The 12,506-nt window shown below is 49.2% G+C and overlaps 1 protein-coding gene across 1 annotated transcript; it reads right to left on the reverse strand.

Annotated features, from left to right (window-relative positions):
• Positions 1 to 43: 43 nt before the first annotated feature.
• On the reverse strand, positions 44 to 9,774 carry TAT (tyrosine aminotransferase). The gene is made up of 12 exons (XM_032121520.1): positions 9,666 to 9,774; positions 7,818 to 8,060; positions 7,533 to 7,637; positions 6,636 to 6,703; positions 6,097 to 6,255; positions 5,779 to 5,917; positions 5,201 to 5,253; positions 4,676 to 4,828; positions 3,641 to 3,769; positions 3,128 to 3,211; positions 1,466 to 1,564; positions 44 to 728 (listed from the first exon to the last, which is right to left on the reverse strand). The coding sequence occupies exons 2-12, from the start codon at positions 8,050 to 8,052 to the stop codon at positions 585 to 587; spliced, it is 1,368 nt and encodes a 455-aa protein (XP_031977411.1). The 5' UTR covers positions 8,053 to 8,060; positions 9,666 to 9,774; the 3' UTR covers positions 44 to 584.
• Between the last annotated feature and the right edge of the window lie 2,732 nt (positions 9,775 to 12,506).

Here is a 12,506-nt window from a genome sequence, read left to right on the forward strand (position 1 = left end):
CACACAGTGACCAAGCCCAACCTAGCACAACAGTAGGACAGTGCAGGACTGCCATGTCGGAATCTTTATTAATAAAAAAAGTTACAATAACTTACTCCCTTTATCACACAAAGGGCTCCGTATAAAGAGCTCTGGCCTCCTAAGGTAACACAGGGAAGTGAGAGGTGGGTGCTTTTCTCTTTTCCTCCAAGACAGCAGCCTTCTCCTGACCCCAAGGGGAAGTGTGGCCAGCACAGGAGCCACAGGCCAACAGAGCCTTTGCCACAGGGTCTGGCCCAGGGACAGCCTTCTGTCCCTGCCTGCAGCTGGTTCACAGGCAGCACAGACCAAGACAGGGCACAGATGCTGAGTCTACGGAGACATGGGAGACTGGAAGCAAGAGGATGTGGAAGCTGTAGTGGAGGAGAGAGAAGTGGCTTCTTCTTCCCATAATGCTAAGGAGTCTGTGGAGCACAAAAAGTGGAGCAGCAGGACAGTGGCTGCTTACAGGCAGAGAGAGGTGGGGCTGGCTGGAAGCAGCCTTGCCTGCCTGGCTGCTGCCTCATACGAGGTCTAGCCTGACAGAGGCAGGGGGCCAGCTGTAGCTACTTGTCACACTCCAGATCCTGGGCCCCCTCAGCACCCTGGTAGTGCATCTCACAGAACTCCTGAATGCGACTGCAGGCCTCCAAGATCATCTCCTCAGGCATGGTGATCACTACGCGGAAGAAGTTTGGGTACTCAAAGCACTGAAACGAGAAAAGATGAAGCTGGCAGATTACCTGGGATAGTGCCAGTTTTAGAGCCCTGCATTGGCACCATGAGCTGCATCAGCACATGAATATGGTCAGTGTAGAATAGGAGGGCTTGGTTCTCGCTCCCTTAGACTGTTTTTCCTGTTCCAAGCAAATCTCCCATCTCCATCTGTGTAGACATGATGCTGTGAGGGTGACAGGCCAGAGGACTTTTGTGCAAACTGTGCAGACCAGACTGTGCAGGGAATGGGCTGAAAGGAGTTAGAGAAGGAGAGGGCTGGAAAATATTTAAGGCCCTGTCCATATCCAATGTTGGAAGTGAATGCAAGGCACAGATGTTCTCAGCTTTCCCTATGTCTGCAGGGGTGGGGGGCTGGAAAGAGACTGAGGAAAGGAACATAGGTGGGAGCAGTCCTCTGAGGGAGCACCTTCAGCAAGGAGGTGTGGGGGTATATGGAGTTCAGGGATACAGCTCTGCCAGCTTGAGAAATACTGGGCAAGCCTGGAGCTGGGAAGATCCTGGCAGCCTGACTGAGGGCTGTTAGTGAGCCAGAAACTGCCACACGCAGCACTTGGAGCTGACAGCCAGCTCCTACACACTGTTACAGACCAAGGACACTTGCATACACAACTCCCAGCCTGTCCTCAGAGCTCAGGGATGCAAACCCCCACAGCTTCTCCCACCATGCTTTGGACTTGCAGCTCCTTGGGGCTCTCAGTGTTAGGCTCACCGTGGCTGGCAAGCAGAACACAGACTGCTCCGAGATGAGTCGCTCAGTGAACTCCACATCATTTTCAAACTCTGGGAAATGCTCCATCTCAATCTCAACCTGCAGGAGAGGGATGTAACATGGCAATTAAGGGCACCAAAGCTATCTACAGTGTCCTGGTTTACATACATGGCCCAACAACTTCCCAGTCAAGTGCAGCTGTCTGCCCTCAATTTTTGCTCATGACTTGGGCTACCTGGGACGCAAGACAGAAACATATAAATGAGAACTGGGCTTCTCAAAAAGCCTTCATTAACTACCTAAAGCTGGAATTTCAGATAAATGCAGCTTCAGTAAAAAATCACCTGATAGCAAAGACACAGTAACCAATCAGAAGTGAAAAGAAATAAATAAGACATTGAGACAGAGCTTGGTAGAGAACTCAATATGCATTAATAATTCTGTCATGCAAGAAAAGAACTAATGTTTTGGATTAAAATAAAAAGAAATATAGCAAGGTCTAGAATATAATGAACAAAATAAATCCTTGTAGGATGATATAATTGGTAAAATGACATGAAAATGCTAAAATCTTCAATAAGTATTTCTTTTCCATATTTGGAAAGAAGGCGGCTGTCCATCTCTCGAATACAGGGCTATTCTGGCCATTTGTTTATAGAATCCTAGAATGGTTTTGGATTGGAAGGGACCTTAAAGCTCATTTAGTTCCAATGCCTACACTATGGGCAGGGCTGCCACCCACTAGATCAGCTTGTTCAGGGCCCCATCCAGACTGACTTTTATAACCAAAGATGATTTCAAACATCTCATGAAAATATTCTTAAACAGATAATTTGAGAGATAATTTGCATACAGAAGTTCTGAAGAGCTAGTAGAAAACAAAAATAACCACATGATTTAATTTGAAATAGATGGTCAGCTACTGCAGAAATACAGTAAGTGTGAAAGAATCTTAGAGCTGTGCCTCTACATAAAAAGCATAAGCAAAATGACCTGTATAGCTCTGGGTAAAACTGGAAACAGGGTCAAACGATAAGGATTTATCTATAGAAATGAGTGAGACAGATACTGCAGTATTCTCCAGTTCTGGAGTCCACATTTTAAGAGTGAATGAAAAACTGGAGACATTAGGGTCAATAAAACAATAAAACAGAACAATAAAAAAGGAAAACCAGAAAAATTTAAAATGTGTTAAAGTGTCATAAATGTCTCAATTGAGCTTGATGAGATGAAAAAGGAAATTTCAGCACATTATAAACTTTAAAGCAAACAGGCACGGGAAAAGGCAGAAGAAGAGGCGACACCACAGGCAGAAGATAGGCATGCTGGTATGAAGAAGGCTGCATCTTCTACGGGAGGTATGATAATCTGCCTCGTTGTATAGGGGCTTCCTGTTGCCAGCTGGCTTCATATCCGGGTAAAACAGCCTTGTCTTGCAAAGTACATGGAGTTCTGTGCAGGAGCAAGTGGGTGAAGTGTACCAGCCTCTGGTCTGTGAGCAGTGAACATGTCCTGGCCTTCTAAAGTGACCAAGGGATGCATTTACCACACAGGACAATATGAAAATGCACAGTAACAGAGACCTGGTGACAAGTACCAATCTGAAACACCGACCAGCTCTGGCAACCAGACCTAGTGTGAGTGTTGGTGATCCTCACTTACCATGAGGTACATGGCTCCGGCAGGCCTGACAGGCTGAAGGCCAGGGATAGCTGATAACGCAGCGTAACAAAGGTCAGCATTGGACTGAAAAGCAACAAGGAGAAATTTCAAAACAAGAGAAATTCCAGGAAGCAGCTCAACAAATGGAAGCCAAACTCTGGACTGGGACTATGAACAGGTTTGCCTACTGCAAATAAAGGGACAACAAATGCAAACAGCATGGGAGATCATGGCCTTGCGTACAGCAGGTGTTACTGAGCTGAACTCAGCAAGTCAATGCCAAACTCCATCCCCTGGGTCAGCAGCTCCAGCTGCAAAGCTAGGCTGCCTGAAACTTATCACAGCCAGTATTTCTGCCCGTTACAATGTCTCCTGCTGGAATTTGATTTGTTGGGCCATCCTAATCACAGCCAAAACTGCACCTCCAAGTGGGGGGGAGGAGGGGAATGATGACGAACTAGAGAGAAAGGACTCCCTCCAACAGACCTTCTTGGTCTGTTACAGCCTGTTTACCTTGAGGATGCTTAGGGTGTTGTGGTAGAACTCAGGTGGTGTTCGGTGCAAGATACGCTCCAGTGCTCCTTGGACAATTGTACACGGTCCTAGGATCCTTTGACTCAGTCTTAAAAGGCCATCCCTGATCTGAGAAAACATCATATTTGCAGCTTAGATAGTGTTTCCCTAAAGGAAAGGAACAGCTCCAAGGCCCACTTCCTGTATTTCTACAGCTGTTCACACCCCTCTCTTCAGTGAGCATACAGAGGACTAAAGAACATTTGTTTGACTATGTGCCAGGCTTAGAAGACCATTTACAGTGTCGTTCTCTGTTCCTCTGTTGCAGATTGAAATGCCAACAGAGACAACTTTGGAGCTTCCCAATCTGACTCAAACCAGGGTGGAATATAGATAACACAAATAAAGCCAGAGCTGTTCCAAATACAACTTTGCATTTCCCTTAGGTTTGTGCCCACAATCCACACTTTCAAAGCCAGGTAAGGACAATCAACATTAGCTTTTCTGCTCACTCATTTGGTCCTCTCTTCTCCCTCCTCCTCTGCAGAGAGCCTTCTAGGTGGAAAGGTCACTGCAGTAGATGGTTGTCCTTGTAACACAGCTGAAAAATAGCCAGATAAAGTACTGGCAGCACTGCAAGGTGCTTTGTTCTACTTTTAAGAGAAACCATGTAAGAGCACATAGACACCACACATGGACTCCACATGCTGGATAAGCCATGCTATACTTTCAGTGCACACTGGAGCTATTTGAGAAGTTAGAAGCGCAGAAAAAAGGACGAGGCATATATTAATGAGCAGCAGAGACACGGAGTTACAGTGTAGATGTGGGTAGAAGGCCATGTCTGGGAGCAGATGGAGTAAGGAAGGGACATGAAGAGCCTAGAGGCGCAGAAAAGCACGTAAGCACAATTGGGTGACACCCACATGAGAACAAAAGAGCAGTATCTGCCTGTATCAGTTAAAGACCTGGTGATCCACATACTGAAGACTTTGCGTGTTTGTTGCCATGACAGCAACACTCAGCGGTTCTCACCTCATTACCAAAGATGTCTCTCCTGTCATGAATTAGGATCCAGCCCATCCGCCAGCCAGGGACTAGCCATCGCTTTGCCAAGCCACCACAGGACAAGATTGGCACATTTGTGCTGAGAGTTGCAATGGGTTCATACTTGCAGTCAGCAAACACCTATGACAGGAGACTGTGTTAGGGCTGTCTCTGCCTCTTACTGTGAGAACTGTGGGCATGTGCATGAGGCTTAAAAAGAAGGGATGCAGGGAAGTGATGGGAAATCAATGGTGAAAACTCACATCTTCAAAGTATGAACATGGTAAGTGCACTCACATAAAAGCAAGCCGTTTGGGAAGAGGAAGGGAGCTGGACAAGACAGGTTCCCCTAGAACTGGGCACCAAAGGAGTAGGAGCTCCAGGCATGGACCCAGGCACAGGGGAGTGGAGCTGTCCCTCAGCTCTAGAGACCTGGCTGCCATGGCCAAGGATTACGTGCATCAAAAAGGACAGGTAGCATTGGGAGTGCAAAGGACTGCAACTGACACTCACCATGTCTCCGTAGATCTCATCAGCCAGGATGGGCACACACTGTCTTGATGCCACTGTGGGAGAGAGGGCATTCAGCCTGGCCACCCTCCATCCTCCATGGGAACAGATTTGCCCTTTGCTGCAGGGCCTGGCAGGGCTCTGAAGGACTCTCTGTCTCAGGGCACAGGGTCCCTATCTTCCTACCTACAGACTGTTCATTTGGAGAGCCTGACCACTGGGGATCTCTGCCCTGACTCAGCCTAGTTCTGCTCCAATTGGTGGGAACTGGCAGCACAGCCCTCCCTGTCAGGACAGGGCTCAGGAAGCACAGGGCTCCTGTGAACACTCCCCCTGCAGAGCCAGAGGGGACAAATGAGCAGTCTAAGTCACACGGAGCTTTTGAGGAAGACACATGCTCCGCATGTTCTTGCCCAGATAAGGCAACACCTTCACACTGAGCAAGCCCTCATTCCTGAGGTGGAGTCAGTCAGAAGCAAAGCCCTGGGCCATGGTGCTGCAGTGATTGAAACATGAGCAATGGGGACAGACACTAGACTGCAACCATGCCCCAGGCCCCAGAAACACACAGGCAGGCTCACCTGCCAGGATCTCCTGGAGGTGGCTCTTGCTGAACACAGAGCCACAGGGGTTTGATGGATTGTTCACAATGAGGCAAGCTGTCTTCTCATCCACCAAAGACTCCAAGTGTTCCAAATCAATTTCCCAGGCCTTCTCTGGCTAGTGAAGTGAAGAGAAGGGGAAGTAAGAGCTGAGGAACTGGACTTGCCACACAAGGTCAGGTGTGCCAGGGCACCCAGCATTACTCATGTCCCCTTCACCCACTTCCCAGGCAGGGCCAGCATAATTCTGAGAGGAGAAATGTCCGGGCTGCCCCTTCCAGGCCTGCCACCACTTACCAAGAGGTTATAGAGTTTGACCTCTATCCCCATAGACAATGCCAGAGTCTTGTAGAGGGAGAAGCCAGGCCGTGGCACCAGGATGTTCTGGCCTGGGTTGGCCAGCACTGCCAAGGCAAGCTCTATGGCCTGGCTGCAGCCACTTGTTAAGATGACATCCTGCAAAGAGCACAGACAGGTCAGTGGGAAGCACAGCCACTCTGAAGTACTCTAGACACACAGCAGTGACATAACATCCAGGCTCAGCTCTGCCAGGTAGAGCTTCTCAGCCAAAAAGACAGTGCCTGAGCCTGGCTGAAAGCAGAAAGACTTTAGCTGGTGGAAAGCGCAACCTCCTCCTGGGGAGGGTGGAGGTGAAGGGCTCAGGGAAGGGATGAGAGCAGTAGGAGGCCACCTTGGGACAAGGTGATTTGGATAGCCTTTAGTTCTGTAACTGGGCAGGGAGGGAGAGCTGGGGTAGGGCCCCCATGCCCCATGGTCTGCAGGCAGCAGCACCCTGTCTGCACTGCAGTGGGAGCACCTTGGCTGTGCACCAGTACCTGGGCCTTCAGTGGTGCCTCTGGGCAGTTGTAGTATGCAGCCACAGCTTCCCGGCAGGATTGGTAGCCTGAGGAAAGAGGAATCAAACATGGAAGGGAGGTTTTTACAGATTCTTTCCTTCTTCTTAACAGTACTGTTTCTTTCTTCTTACCAGTACAAGGCTCACAGCTGCTGCCCAGCCAGGGAAAGCCCATTTGGTGGTGTCCCAGGGTGGCAGAGACTTTCCTGCCTCAGGCCAAGCACCATGCAGCCCCAAGGTTGGGCCAGGATAGCCAAGAGCAGGGACAAACTTTGGGCAGGGAGGCAAGCTCTGGCCCCAGCATGTCCTAGGGACAGAACTGACAGGAGCAGAATGGAAGGTAGCCCGGGAGTTTTCTGAGCCAGAAGGAAGCCAAGTGTGATGACATGGCTTTCACTGTTTAGTGATGGCACTGGGGCAGCCCTCCCTGTCACCACATGGAGGGTCCCATGATGCAGGTGTGATCTATGCTCTGTGCACGCTTTTGGCACTAACTGCAAACAAGGCTCATGGTGTCAGTGAAGTCAGGGAGTCCAAGGGGAGTCCTGGCTAAGGCAGATCTGAAAGGAGCTTGGCTATAACCCACAGCAGGGACACACAGTCCCAAGCCCTTCTGGGTTCTTGATACCCTGTCTGCACCAATGGCTGGGGCAGCAAACAGTTTCTGCAGGAGCTCTGGATCTCACACAGCCCATGCAGGAAAGAGCACACAGGTGTATCTGGGGAATACACATACTTGTGTATTCATGTGACTATTGGTGAGGACAGCTGTAGGATACTAATGGAAAGATGTCTGTTGGCTCCGTATACCTGCTGTGGGGTAGGAGCTGGCACATGCCTTCATCCAACTCTCATAGGATGAGCTTTGTCAACTTACCAACAGATGGTGCATAACCATTGTACTGTCCTGAGTCCAAAACCTCCTTCACAGCCCGTGTGACCTCATCATTTGTGGGAAGGTTTCCAAAAGCCGTCGGGTCTCCTTTTCAAAGATTGAAAAAATAGTAAAGTTCTCACTGATCTGTGACAGGCACAGAGCTGTGTGGTTGTCTGACCTACCCCTTGGTGTTCGCACAAACTTTGTGCTTCAGAGCCCTGCAATCTGCCAGCCACACAGTTTGACCCGAATACCTGGTGGCTTCAGCCATAGGACTATGCTCACCTAAGGACAAGGAGATCATGGCTTTCTTTGGGTTGGGTTCCACCTTCATGCTGTCTACGATGGCTCGGATAGGATTGAAAGTCTTCTTTGACATTTCGGAAGCCCTGACAGCCCATCTTGGCTTCCGACCCTTCGCCTTCCCTGGTGATATGGTGTTCCCAGTGCTCTTGAGATGAACATCCAGCATAGGGGCATGATCTCCATGGCCATTCACTTGGATCAGGTACGAGTCCATCCTGAGAGCTGTCAGTGCAAAGTGAATTTCCTGGGCTTAGTTAACACATGTGAAACAAGGAATCTGTCCACTTGGGGATGCAGCCCATAAGTAAAACTTCTGAAAGCTGTAGACCCTACCTACTCCCTATGGACAAAGCAGTAGCAGCAAGTAGGGCTGTATTTGGTGCCAGGATGTAGTGAAACCCCAAGCATAAGTAAGAGAGCAATACAGTGGGAAAGATAAAAGCAATTATCTGTGTTAGCTCCACCATTGCCTAGCATGGACCTGCTGCAGTGAGAAGGCGAAAGCCCCGCTAAAGCCAGCAGCCAAGAATTAGCAGCATGTTGTAGTCACTGCTTGACTGCAGATTCAGTATTCCACTGACAGAAGGACTTTACCCCCACAGCTAACAACTTGCACACCTCAACCTGAAAACACAAGGGCCGGCCCACTATGTGTGTCCATATCTAGAATGTTCCTCTAGTCTACAGACAGAAATGCAGCACTATAAATCAAATACCAGATGCCAAAAAGGTAGCTCTTCTTCAGTGTTATCAGGATGCACTGGGCAGCAGCAGGATAGAGGTTAGACACTTACTTCTGTCGGCAGAGAACAGCCCAGCCCAGAAAGCCTAGAGCAAAAGGCAGTGCTTAGGAAATGGAACAAGGCTGGTACGGCCAAGAGGGAAATCCAAGAGGCAGCACCTGCCCCAAGCAAAGCGCCTGTAGTCCCACCTGAAGCTGAGTAACAAGCAAGGCATAGCAGAGGAACAGCTGCCTTCAAGACCCAAAAATGGACACAAAAGTGACTTACACATCCCAGCATGTTATACCCAGAACATCAGCTAAACCAGGCAGGAAGAGTCTAACTTACAAACTGCTGATGACTCAGGGCTTTCCACCTGCAGGTTAGAGATAGGGCACAGAGCAGGCAGACCTCCTGAGACATAAAGTCCGTTCTTGCTGATACTGGCACGCTACCTTGTAATCCTGCCACAAACTGCTTATGCCTTCTATTCTATCCTATTTCTCTGCTCCACTGAAAAGCAATTCAGTGAACAGTGGCCCTTTCCTGATGGTAGTTACATAGCCCCAGACTCGCAGATACAGCACAGCTTCCCCTTCCTTGCCACACAGACTGAGCCAGAAGGGCTGTAGTGTCGCCTAGTTCAGGCAGGATTTGCTATCTGAACAAATTTCTCACTGTTTCAGTGAAGCATGCACCTAGAGATGCCCCATACTGCTGCAGTTACTCTACCAGCTGTGCCTTATTAGGCCATTTATAGCAACTCAGGCTGATCCAACAGGGTCACAAAGCAAGACTTCAGCTTTTCTGCTGAAGCCTTCTGGGTTTCCTTTCTACCAGAAGAAAGTCAGTTGAAGAAATATACAGCAGGGTTGCACAAAAAACTGAGCCTAGAAATGAGCCATGTATCTCAATTCAACAGCCAGGCTGTGTCCCAAATACACAGTCTATTCTAGCAGAGCCCTTACACCACCCTGCAACATGGTTCTCCTGAAACCTGGAGCTGCAGACACAGGCACAATACATACCTTCAATGCAGGCAGCCAGGGAAGAACTCCCTACTACCCCCCTGAAAGAAGCAAGGCACCAGAGCACAGCACTTTACCTTCTACAGCACAGACAGGGAGACACAAACAAGCCTGGGGGTCCAGTCCCTAGTTTTCATTCGGGACAAATCCCCTTGAGAGGAAAGTCCTGTGAATTCTTGCCCATGAAATAATCCCCAAAACTGGGCGTTGAGACTGAATCATTTAGCCATTGGCTCGTAGAGAGGGTTGCTCTCCCCACCCAAAAATGACCTCTCCTCCCCTTTGCAACTGTAGTCACTTCAAACACTTGGAACATGGCTGTGCATTAACTCTTTCTGGGAGCAGCCTAAGGACACAGCTTGGCTTCCTGGAGTGCCTGGGCTGCCATTCTTTGCCACCACTTTCCTCAGTCTGCAAACACTGCTGGGGGCAAATCTGCAGAGTCCAGGTATTCCAGCACTAGCACCTTGCAATTCACTGAGAGTGGACTGAGGGACTGTAAAGCCTGAGGAAGCCATCGGTCTCTCCTGATCTCAGAGATTCTGGGATCCCAGTGCACCAGCTGACAAACAGCAGTTTGTGGCTTCATTACAACTGGGAGGCATCTTGCTCCAAAAGCTAAAGGGAGGAAAGCACTTCCCTAGCCAGTGTTTTGGAGGCACCAGGACCTGAAGGATTAAAGGAAGCTCAAGTTGTCATTGGTTTGGAGAGTTTTTTTGCCTTTCCCTTTTCTTTATTTTTTTGGGTTGCTGCAAGACCCAAGTGAACTCATAATTCTGGCAGCCAGCAGAAACTATGCAATTCTTCCCTCTCTGATGGTTCTGCAAACCATAGATGATACCATTCCCAGAAGGCCTTTTTTGCTAAGTGATGTGAACCTATGCCTTCCTGCCTCATAATGCCTGCATGGCTAGGATAAATGAGAGGCATATGCATTCTTCCTGCCTTCCAAGGGCTGCTCCAAGTCTTCCTTTATTGCCATAGCAGCAAAGGGCCAGAGACGGAAGAGTTCCTCAGAGACAAGAGGGACTTGCCAATCTTTGAGCAAACAGACTGCTGATGCCTTCACTGCAGAGGCCAGTGGTCACCGTGACTTTTACCTGTTTATACCTGGACCTCAGTTGGAGGAGGAAGGACCTTGCATTCAACTCATGCTCACTACACAAACAGCAGTAAGGCTGTACCTCCCCAGGTGCAAAGAGTGACCCCTTCCCTCAGTGCTGTGGGTGGGGTGACACTGCTGGGGAGCCATGACCTGCTGTTGATCCCAGTACTGCAGTGGGCACTCCTGAGGCCACAATGGGGGCCAAGGATTCAGGGCTGGAGGGAGGTTGGAAGGTGTGGAGTGCAGCCAGAAGGTCTAGCCAGGATCCTCAGCCCCAGACTGGAGGGCAGACTTCTCGTTGCAACCACCCTCAAGCCTATGGACAAGGAATAGCACCTTTCAAAACCCTTTCACAGAGAAACATCTTGTATTGAAGTTGTTTGGACTGCTTTCTGCTGACGGCTGCAGAGTTTCTCTCTTCTTTTGACTGAAACCTGACATGAGTAACCTTCAGAAGTTTATGCAGGCCCTCTCCAAGCACCTACAGGTTTTTTTCTCACTTCCCCCAGCTGGCCCCATCTCTTGCCATGCTGCAGCCCTGGCAGGGTTAAACATGACATTTGGAGGCCTCAAGGACGATGCTGCATGTTCTGCCTAGCAACAACCCCCAAACTGACGCAACTGGAGCTCTACCCGTCACACTGCACACAGCAGTGGGGTTCAGCGCAGGGCACAGTGGAAGCCTGCTGCCAAGAGGGGGGAAATGTGGCTCTGAAGACTTAGGAAGGCTTAGTTACATAAGGCTGGGAACCTGATGAGAAGCAGGGTGAAGACAGCAGTGTACAACGGCATCAGTGAGTTTCTCCTGTTATTACAATGCCCTTCTCCTCTCACTGCATGACTCCAGTCCTCCAGATGCTCTCACGTGGGGTATGCAGCCCCTATCCTCCCACTCCTCATTGTGCACAGGGCCTCCTAGGACCAAAGCATGAACTCACAATTCAGCACTTTGTATTCTAGAAATATGGCCAAGCCATCCTTCTATGGTGCGGTGGAAGAGGAAGCCACACCCTGCAGGATGCATTTCTGCCAGCAAGGCTGCTGTCTCTCTGGACCATCAGGCCCTATGCTCCCCACTAGCACCTCACTCCACTGACTTGCCTCCGCCCTCTGTAGATTGCTCCTCTGTCTCAGCAGGTCAACCCCACATACCTCTTCAGCTCCCTCTTTCTTGTGTAGCTTGAGCAATTGATTTTTATCTCTTCCCAGTGGAAGGAGAAACTAGTGTTTTATGGTACCACCCTTCTCTGGTACCAGGTCTCCCAGAGTCCCACTCCTGTGAGCAGAGGCGAAGCCAGTAAGAGCAAGCAGTTTGGCTTCCAGACTGAGCTGCAGTCACAAAGCAGGACTGACAAACAGCTGCCTGAGGGGAGCACAGGCTCAAGCATCACTACACTGACAAACCTGTCTCTGTCAGGCTGCAGGTAGGTCATACACAAGGATAGTTTTGCAAATTCAGGGTGCACTACTGCAGGGACAGACACCCAACTAGTACTCTGCACAAAAATCCACCAGGGTCGGTAACAAATCACTTCACTAGTTACCTCCTTATATTTTGCTTTTATTTCCAGCAATTTATGTCTGCTCCTTTCAGACACTGGTACAGCGCCAACCAGTTCAGGGTTTGTGTGTATCCTAATCTCTGTTTGGTCCCTGCATTCCTACTTGAATCAGTTTTTAGTAACCAATGATATGATTTTTTCCTTACCCCTTTTTTTTTTTAATCAATTTATTATTAAGGTCTCAGATAAGCAAACAGCAATAAAGCCTCCATATCTCTCATGAATGTTGTGTTTGTTTATTGATTCTGACA

This window comes from Corvus moneduloides, chromosome 12, assembly GCF_009650955.1.
Source record: "Corvus moneduloides isolate bCorMon1 chromosome 12, bCorMon1.pri, whole genome shotgun sequence".
In the NCBI taxonomy this organism is placed as follows: domain Eukaryota; kingdom Metazoa; phylum Chordata; class Aves; order Passeriformes; family Corvidae; genus Corvus; species Corvus moneduloides.

Bases quoted from the DNA above. Each gene is read 5' to 3' on its own strand.
- TAT (XM_032121520.1), bottom strand. From the start codon at position 8,052: ATGGACTCGTACCTGATCCAAGTGAATGGCCATGGAGATCATGCCCCT. The intron at 5,254-5,778 runs GTGAGCCTGCCT...TCTCTCCCACAG, and splicing joins CCTCCAGGAGATCCTGGCAG to TGGCATCAAGACAGTGTGTG. The intron at 729-1,465 runs GTGAGCCTAACA...TTCTCGTTTCAG, and splicing joins TGTTCTGCTTGCCAGCCACG to TGCTTTGAGTACCCAAACTT.